Here is a 10,213-nt window from a genome sequence, read left to right on the forward strand (position 1 = left end):
TTATCTGGACTGGCCCAAATGGAGTTAGATAGGATAAAATAAAAATCCTAGTGGCATTTACCTCAACCTTAAACTAAAGCTTTTGCAGTTTCAAAATGTTCAGGCAACTTTAGATTTCTTCTCCTTTTGCACCTTTTTCTCAGGGTTCCAAAGAGGGGTGAAAAGGAAAGCATTGTTAGTAGAGCTGACAATAGAGACATTTTCAACGTATTTTTTTCTGTTGCAAAAAGTAATTTAGTTGAGATGGCAACGTCAATGAAAGATCATCTCAGGAAGGTTTGTCAGGGTCAGGAAGAGGGAAGAGAAGAAAGCAATAGCTCAGTGACTCTGATTCAGACAGAGGAGAGGCTTGAACCTGATCCGCCCACATCTTTGGAAAGCTGCTAACCCCCACAGCTGGAGACCTGCACCCTCAAGCTGTCTTTGTGGAGAAGTGCTATTACGCATGAGCAATCAAACAGTGCTTCTCTACGGGTCTATGACTGTCTTTATAGCTCAGGGGTCAGGGTACCCAACTGGGATGTGAAAATCCCCAGTTCCAGTCTCTGCCCTGAGGTACCTTGGAAAACAAGAATTCTCTGATGAAAAATTCAAGGTTTTTAAACTTAGTTTTCTTCTGCAGTGGGGTGAGAAAAGGGTCTTTCAAAATCCTGAATGAATGAGAGAGAGCCTCATCTTAGAAGACCAAGTAGCTCAGTTGTTAGTTTACTCACCTACAGTGTAGGAAATTCAGCTGTGAGACCTTGTTCTGACTGAGAGAGGCCAGTGACTTATTTGTTGAAACAATTTCATGTCAGGAAAAGCCATTTCAATTTCCCACAAAATTCCAATTATATGATCAGTTCTAGCTATGATAACTTTTGAACTCCAGCTTACTGATTACCTTGCCCTTCTCCTTCACCTACACAGTTTCAAGCTGGTCACTTCCACGTGCTGGAGCTTGATATATCGTCTTACATATATAAGGTCATTTCGCCACCTTTCACTGAGTTGTAGATGAGGATATATCAACCTAATACCAACAGCCACCACTGGGCTTGCTATTATCCTACCCTTCCCATATTGCTATAAGTAGGAGCTTTTCACAGGGAGGGAGGCAAGTATAGAAAGGTGTCCTGCTATGGAAAAAGGTGAAAACATCTGGAATGGTACATTATTCCATGAGCTGTCCTATTGAAGCCAAGACAGATACTTTTATAGCAATAGTCTAGTCTACGAGTATCTAGATGGAGCCCATAGCAATGAGCCTAGGCTGCAAAATTAACTTTGCCAAATTCGAGTCACAGTTTTGGCACATGGCCACTTTTAGCTGAAAGAAGAAAAAATGGTTAAAAATGTAAAGTAGCTTTTTCAAAGCAGGCTGTGGGTGGTACAGGTGCCAAGAACAGGTGTTGGAGTTGGCCCCATAGGGCTCAATTCTTGACAGATGCAGGACTAATTTGGCAAATGATTTCCTAGGCTAGGAGCTTGCACAGCAACTGACAGCACATGTGACTGGGACATTTGGAAATCAGTAGCTGAAGGATCAGGTGAATGCTGCATCATCTGACAAAGAAGAACTCATTGCCAAAAGGCCCTTTGGGGACAAAGTATGCCTCCAAAAATGAGTGCCTGTTGCTTGTGTTGAAAGCTTGGGCAGTTCTTTTTGACAATGCTTTGGGCAGGCTGTTTGATTCCTGGGAGAAGGTGCAAGTCCCCTGGTGCCCAGGGTATAACATCTTGGAGCTTTTGGACCAGGGACATTTTCCTTTTCAGGTCTCAAAAAACCTAAATCAAATGTAATTTTTATTCCTAGGAATAAAACATCCATTGCTGCCTAATTTGAAATCAAAGGGAATAGGACTGCTGGCCATCTAGTGTTGTGCTAACAAAGTGATGCAGCTGTTTGCAGTTCTTTCTATAGCTGTTTGCAATTCTTTTTCTTTCCAGAACCAACCACTCCTCCAAGTGTGAGCCCCTTCTACATTGATCCATGCACTTGTGTACTGTTGTGTCTGTATATACTACGTGGCCTGTAGACAAACATAGCTCCTTCTTCTGTCTTTCATACAGCTGCCTCCAAATTCTTTTTCACAAGCCCAACCCTTGCTTGACACTGCTGACTCTGTCACGCTGTTATCACTCCCCCACCTGCTGGCTCCCCACTACTGCTGTTTCTCCAGTCCTCACACATCCTCCAGCTCCCTGCGACTCCTTTCCCTGGCTGGTGATGACTCTCCTCTGCTGTTTAGCAACCAGCCCCTATTACCACTATGTACCTTATAACGCCCCCATCAGCAAGCTGCTTCCCAGATGCTGCTGATTTCCACTCTCCCATCTTCCTTCTCTCCATTTGTTTTTAAATTAGAAGTTTAAGGCTAGGACGAAGTTGCACCCCATCCAATTCCTCTGTCAAATTCTGTTTCAGAATGACGTATGATTTTGCACCAGAGCTAAGCGGGCCCTACTTCTACTAACACACACTTGTGTGGAACTGAGGCATTCCCAAGTAGACAATTTTAAGATCTGAAGCTAAAGTCAGATTCACCCATTGGACTCTCATTATTAAGACACAGTGTTTTCTATTGCCAACAGCATACAAGGGAGTGATGTGACTAACATCATGTCTGACTGCTCTCTGCTCCCCAGCCTGAATGACATATTCCCCATTTACAGCTGGGTTGACTGAGAGCAGCCTTCAACATGAGTCCAGAGCAGGCTTGGATTTGTATCTCTGGATATACGCAAGACACCTTCACAACTTTGCTAGCACACTGGCAATTTCAGGATGTATTCATGTGGAGCATATAACAAGAGACAAATGTCCCTGCATTTCTGAGATGTCTATCTGAGTTACAAACTGATTTAGCCTAGCCATGTTACACTAACCTGCAAAGACTGAATCAATTCAGGCTCAGGCTTTTTGAATGTCTGTCTCTAGCCTAGATGATGGTCATTCCCACTGAAGTCCAGAGGTGATTAGCCATGTTAGTCTGAAGTCAGGTAGAAGGTAGGGCAAGGTGGCACCTTTAGAGATTAACTGGTGCAGAGAAGCATGAGCTTTCCTAGGCAACAACCTACTTCATCAGATTTGGGGGTTGCTCGGTCCAGTGATGATGCAGTCTGTGTTGATGAGGGGACACAACTGGCATGTAGGTCTGAAGCAAGGCCTGGTGGCTTGGTCAGAACTAGAATTAGATACTCTGTTACTGGAAGTCCATGAGAGTTACTCCTATGTGAGATGAGCAGCAGAATTAGGGTCCAGGCAATTAAATTTCATGCCCTTTTATTTGTATTCCAGTAGTGTTCAGAAAAACTAGTCATAGACCCATTATACTAGACTCTGTACAAACACAGGACAAGGAGACAGCACAGACAGTTTTTAAATGTAACTGTAAGGTGCAAGACAACAGGTCAGCACAAGCAGATGGGGAGTGGATGGAACAAGAGGGTACAATGAGGCAATATTGATCAGACAGTTGGAAGAGTAGCTGTCACAGCACAGTGACAGAGTTACCATGTTTAATATAGTGTGTAGCAGTATCAAGCTTCTAGGGCAGAATCAGAGCTCTGATTGGCAAAAAGTCTGCCATTCATGACATCATCCCTCACCAGCACCATTTCTGTCTCCCATTCCCTGATGGGGTGAATGGCGCATCTTTATCATTATCACCTCTCCCCCTCAACCACTTCCCTTGTAGGATCTTTTATAGTACTTTTCCCAGCAGCTTGTATAGGGACAGAGATTCTCCTTTTGGTTTAGGCATGTGTGTCTCCATTCTATCATACATTCCTTGGCACTGATGTACCCCCAGATCCCCCAAGAGCCCATCCTTGCACCTACTCACATTGGGATTTTTTGCTCTTAGAATCATAGAAAATTAGGTTTGAAAGGGACCTCAGGAGGTCATCTAGTCCACCCCCTGCTAAAAGCAGCTCAGAGCACCATCCCCTACTAGATCATCCCAGCCAAAGCTTTGTCTACCTGGGTCTTAAAAATCTTCAAGCCTGGAGATTCCACAACTTCTCTGGGTAACCTGTTCCAGTGCTTTACTACCCTCCTCTTGAGAGAGTTTTTCCTCGTATCTAACCTAAACTCCACTTGCTGCAACTTCAGACTATTGCTATTGATTTCAAAGGGAGCTAGATTTTGACCAAATTATTAATTTTTCACCTGAGAAAAATTGATTGGGATTTTTGTCCTGGTTTCTTCTTTCCCCCCTTGCAGGAATGGATATACACATACAACCATCAGGTCCGTCAGCAGCAGCTGTGCTTATCTGTGCACACCCTTTTCCCGGGCTCCCAGGTGGTACTATCTCCTTGCAAGGAAGGTGATGGCAAACAGGTGAGTCCCCTTTTCTCCATGTGAGCCATGGAGGTTGACATTCCTCGTTTATGTTTAGGACAGGTACAGCATCAGCAATGGCAGTGTAACCTCCCTTTTCATTGTCCTATTGAGGTGTTCTGATTCTGTCCTAGAATCACAGTCTCTAGGGTTACTGCGGTCCGTATGGTCCATTCAGCCCTTGTTGATGAACATGTTTGTTAATGCCATTGTGATGTGGACACTTATCTACTAGAGACCAAATTGGAACAAACAATTTGTTTCAAACCAAAACCAACTACCAATTATCCCTTAGATTGTAATATTTTGCAACATTTAATGAGTTGGGTGACAGTGATCTATGAGGAAAAACCCTGTATTAACATATCCTAATGTATATGCCCCTGACGAAGAGATGCTAAGCACTGGTGGCTCTTAATAGGAGATGTGAGCATGCAGGATCTCTGAGGATAAAGCTAAAGAGAGCTGATTATGAGTTTCTTTAAAAGACTTCCACCACAGAACATGCTCCAGCATGGTTTGAGTTAGTAGTGTATCTAAAGTGCTATTATGCTAATGAGGATAACAGATAATACTACCACTATCCCAGCAGCCCTATCTTATATTCCTTTTCTCCTGTCTCCTTGTACAGCATTGGAGTAAAGTGAGTTCTCACATTGAGCATATGGCCACACGTTTCTGCTTGGATACTGAAATGGTGGGCGACACAAATGAGGGCACCCAAGAGCTTGTCATCAATCCCTGTGAGAGCATGGCTATGAGTCAACGCTGGGACATGGTGATGTCCTGACCTCATGAAAGGATCCAGTAGCAACACCAGCCAACATGGCTTCAGTGGAAACAGCCAAAGCACACCAGAGAAGCTCTTGGGAGGTCAGCTGCAAAATCACTGTGGCCCTTGTTCATTGCAGAGTAGGTGGAGAATAAGAAAATAAGGACACAGGACTCCAGGTTGAAGGATGGAGGCCAGCTGTGAGGCCTGCAGCAGTCAGTGGCCTGTTGAGGTCATACATTCACTGAGTAGGAACAGCAAAAGAAATAATCCCTAAATGTCTTTTAGTAATATTGAAACCAGGGGAGAAACCTTCTGGGGAGGGGCCTGTTGAAATCAAGAGTTTACAGTATTTATTGTTTTCACTGTAAAGAAGAAAAAGTGATGGAGAAGCCTTGGAGGCTGAACATGGAGAGACAAGCATCTAGTTGCTTGTGGAGGTGGCGGAGCAGGTGGGCAAGGAAAGGAGATGTGAAGGCAAACGAAAAAGGTCACTCTGGGGGCAAACTGAAAACACTAATAAATCCTTGCACTTTTTTAAATTGATGCTGTTGAGCTAGTCTTCTGAAGACAGATGGCTAGAGAGAAGCTATATTGCACATTATACCTTGTATATGATCCATGTACATGTCCTGTACTATATGCTGTAAAGAAAGAGGCCATGGTATCATGTGGGGATTGGGCCCAGAATTAACTTGACTGAGGGACTTTGCATCACTCTGTGCTATCCACATGTGAAAGGCTATGGCATCACTCAAAGCCCAGCCAGTTGCCAGGGCCAAACATGTAAGATGGCTAACCATATATACACAAGCCTTTCAGATGCTATAAGGAGAGTGGTAATACTGTTATTTCTTCTTTCTGAGTGGCATGAGACACAAAATCAACCTCAACATGTTTCTCGCTATTTCAAACCTGAAATAGCTCAGTTTTCACTCTAAAGTATAAAAGTAATATTTTGGTATTTCAAGGTAACTGTTGCATTTGTGTTTTCCAAATTCCTTAGTAAAGAAGCTGGTACTAGTGTCAGACACAGGTGACTGAGGGAACAAGCTACCCCCTTTTCAGTACCAGCAAAAGTAGTATCTCCCCATGGCTTTTCGCAGGCAAAACAAAGCAGAGTGTGTTGCTTCTTGAAGTACTTCTTTATCCCTCGATGTTGAATGTTGAAAGAATGATTTGAAATTCCCATTATCTTCATCATTGAGCAGGAACTAATGACTCATGGGATACCTCGGGGTTTTTCTCCCGAGGCCTAGACAGCACGCATGTTGTAGAGACAATGCCTTTAAGTTCCAGGGTGCAGGCATTGCTTAGAGATTGCATACCAAGATATAAGATAGGTTGTAGGGGTGGATGAAGCAGTTAGCTGGGACAGCAAACATAGAAACCCCAGAATAAGAAATGTTGTACAGGAAACCCCAAGGTCCTTTCTGACCTTGTCTCCAGTCTAGGTTCTGGCAAAGCACAAGGGGATACAAGGAGTGGGACAGGACAAGAGGATGAGAATCATCAATACATTTCACATCGGGTGCTGCAAGGATAATAAAAACTCTGAGGGGAATTTTTAAGACCCTTAATGACTTGAAAACCAGTGGAATTGGTGCTCCCCACTCACTTTGGGTCTTTCAGAAATCTCATGCTCCATGCCCTTGATCTGATTGCAGACCTGTGACCTCAAGATGAACAGCCTCCTTACGCACCGAGCCATCCAGTTCTCCCTGTGTACCTCCCTGAATATAGGATTTCTCTGCACATGCTTTTCTCATCAGCATAGAAGGAGGGAGTTGCACGTATAAGTTACCCTGGTACCAGGGGCAGTGCCAGAATAACTATTTTTATTTACAAAAGATCCTAGGGCATAAATGCTTTTCCATTTGCCCAAGAGATTACTAATCTAATGAAGCCACCCTGGCGTGAACCTCAAGGGCTTGCTTTATGAAAGGGCTCCAGTAAGCTGTCATTTCACAGCAGTGGATTGCATAATTTCCATTTCACAACTTTCCAACAGGAAATAACACAATTACAGATAGAATAAAGGGAAAGCAAACACAGCCCCAGTTCAGAGAGAGGTTATGAACATTGCTGGTTACTGTGTGGTTAAGCTGGCAAATAGATAGCTGCTTTACCTGCTGCAAGTAACAGAAAAGATGTAATACTTCCTTATAAGACAATGTTGGATGACCATAAAAATGTTCTGATTTTCACTTGATCACCTTTGCCACATTTGCACCGAGAAGCTTTAACACTATTTTGTTCCTGCTTCCTACAGTGTAAGGAAACAGAGCGCTACCTGTATACAGTTGATACAGCTTTTGCACTGCAGCCTTCTTTAGTCATTAAATGAACAGCTTGATTTTTCTAAATCTAAAGTTCTCCATCTTGACAGGTTTGCTCCAGCCTAGAACAGTGTGAAGAAAGTTTGATGCATTCAGTGCATCATTTTCCATCCAAGGGTGAAAACTTCCATCTTGCTGGTAGCAAAAAACAGCTGTTTGTATGTGTTTGTGTGCACACATAGATATGTGGTGGAAACTTGTGTGCAGAAGTCCTGATAGATGTAGAAAGAAGTTCCTGGTTTAGATTTCCTTTGCTTGTCTGAAATGATGGGGGTGATTTTGTTTTAGAGGCCCAGTCATCAAGTCCAAGTCAGGGTTGTAGAAGGCTCCGATTGCTGCAAAATTGCACTGAAATGTTTAGGAATAGGATGCAGATTGCTTAAAGCTGAGGAAATGTGTCCCTTGCATACTATGGAGCTGAGCAATATGTGATGTCTGTCAGACGTCTGTGCAAAGCAGGCTGGAGATGTAGTTAAACTACAGATTAGTACAGTGGATGACCCATGTAATTCTCATAAAATGGTTCCATCACCCTAACCTCCTAACCTAACCTCCATCCCCCAACAGCTATGAACTATAGTGCAGTTCTGAAAAAGAGCAGCTATGGGGCATCTTGATGGTTCTGTCTCCCACATCAGCTATGCAAAGGACTTCTGAAGCCTGTCTCATTGTTTGGGGACTGAGATTAGCACTAGGATCAGCAACATTTTCAGAATTGCATGGGGGGGTGCCAACACTCCTAGCAAGGTCTATTCCAGCAGTCATACAAGCACACAGTGCTTTGAAAACAATCTGCTCAGAGGGCCCTTGCATTTTGTGAAATTCAGGTTGTCCACGCAGGCTTAATTAGCTTATTAAAATAGTCTATATTTTGGATTCCTTCTTTTATGTTTATTATTCCCCTTAAAATTTACTATGACTGTTATTATTCTGCCTACAATGAGCTATGAACTGCAGACTCATCGATAGGGTGTCTAGATAGGCTGTAGTATTTATAACTCTGTGTCCTCAGCCCTAATGCTATTTGGTAGTTTCTTACACTGATAAAGGAAGAGAAGATAAGGTAGAAAATGAGGTTCTAATCCTGACTGGGCTTCTTGATTCACTCGGTGACCTTCAAGGAAGTCACTTGTTCTTGCGACTCAGTGTAAAAGTCACCTGGAAAACTGGATTCAAAGTAGTAAACTCATGGTAGTGAACGGCCTTTAAAATAAGCTACAATGGCTGAAAAAGTTATACAAAAAATACGACTACAAAATATATCCATGTTCAAGTGATAAAGTGTAGATTTTAGTTGGGGAGGGGAAAGTCACATAGGCACACCCTAAACTGTAAATTGATTCTCTTGATTTCCAGCTCTTTTGTGTTCACCGGACCTCAGCAGTGTGGTTTGCTGCTAAGGAGCACTGGTTGAAATATCACATTTTATGAAGCTGTGGGCAAAATTTAATGGAAAATGAATGCCTAACTAAGAAATGAAGGCACTGTGCTCAGATTCAAAGGCTGATATCATCTAATCAGAAAACAGAAATGGTAAAGAGGTAGATATCATTTGGAGGAACAGGAAGCATCATTATGGGCTGAGTGCTAATCCCACCACTTTCCGTGATTGTAGGGCTATGCCAGTTTGGAGCAACCCTCTTTATTTTCTTGCTTCAGTTTTCCCGTTTGTAAAATATGATTAATAGTAAACTATACCCTTCTCACAAATGTGTTGTGAGGATGAGTTAATGAATAGTGTGAAGTTTTAACCAGGCAGCACACACAGTATTATTATCCATTTTATGTATTTTGGCAGCCACTACCTAGTCCAGCACACCAAGATAGGACCAGTGAGCTCCAAAACTAATCGCATTAATCACCACAGCCTAAATAAAAGATATAGGCTGTATTGTTGTCACAGATTAACATCTTTTATGGGTCAGGCATATAAATCACACAGATCACAGGGTTCCAGCAGGACCTACATGTCTCATTAAACTAACCTGTGCAGCTCAATTTGTGGTTGTGCATTCAGACATAAATCTACAGGCAAAGGATTATTTGTAGAAATTACAAATCGAGTAATCTGAATAACAAACTTGAGAAAAATCATCAACTACTAAAGGTCAATTCACTGGCAGGAAAAGAAAGTAAAGCTTATCATTCTGCTGGATAAACTGTTCTCTGTGAATTATTTACCCAGCACTGATTTGACTGTTATGAGTGTTTTGTGCAAGCAGCAATCCAGCACCTGAAGAATTAATCAGTCCTGGAACATCTGCACATAAGTTACACTGATGCCCAAAAGACCAGATTCAGTAGACTTGCTCCAGACACACAGGGTGTAAATATGAGTTGAATTTCCATGCATCTGCTGTTTTCTTACTGACTGGAAGCAGCTAAGAACAGTTTAAAACACTGGTGCAGTTGGCACCTTGCACCTGCTCTCTAATTGAGTCTAATTACAATCTGGGTGAGGCCAGAGATCAGTTTAGAGCTGGGAAATATGCTGGGAAATCTGCTGCTTTCTTTCCCTTGTTTATATATTTTGTGGTAAATGACAGTTAATTCCTCTTAAGGAAATCTAAATTGATGCTTTGTGATTCACAAGGGAAAATACGGTATGCTTGCAAAGATGTGTTTGTCTAAATCCCATTCCAAAACTCCCCTCTGTCAAACACCCACCTGATCTCATTATAAGGTGGTTGAGGGCATCAGCCCAGATAATGTAGAACCCAGATGTCCAGTCATAAAGCAGCTTTGTACCAAAAAGTGTGCATAGGTAGGTACATC

General features: G+C 42.6%; 1 protein-coding gene across 1 annotated transcript in view; it reads left to right on the forward strand.

Annotated features, from left to right (window-relative positions):
• The window catches only part of GALNT14 (polypeptide N-acetylgalactosaminyltransferase 14), a 217,713-nt gene extending 211,113 nt beyond the window's left edge, over positions 1 to 6,600 (forward strand). The window contains exons 15-16 of the mRNA XM_019548585.1: positions 4,208 to 4,327; positions 4,959 to 6,600. Coding sequence (XP_019404130.1) covers positions 4,208 to 4,327; positions 4,959 to 5,117 — 279 coding nt within the window. The 3' untranslated portion in view covers positions 5,118 to 6,600. The remainder of the gene's footprint in view (positions 1 to 4,207; positions 4,328 to 4,958) is intronic.
• Positions 6,601 to 10,213: the final 3,613 nt, after the last annotated feature.

Source organism: Crocodylus porosus, unplaced genomic scaffold, assembly GCF_001723895.1.
Source record: "Crocodylus porosus isolate Cpor-Errol unplaced genomic scaffold, CroPor_comp1, whole genome shotgun sequence".
NCBI classification, from domain to species: domain Eukaryota; kingdom Metazoa; phylum Chordata; order Crocodylia; family Crocodylidae; genus Crocodylus; species Crocodylus porosus.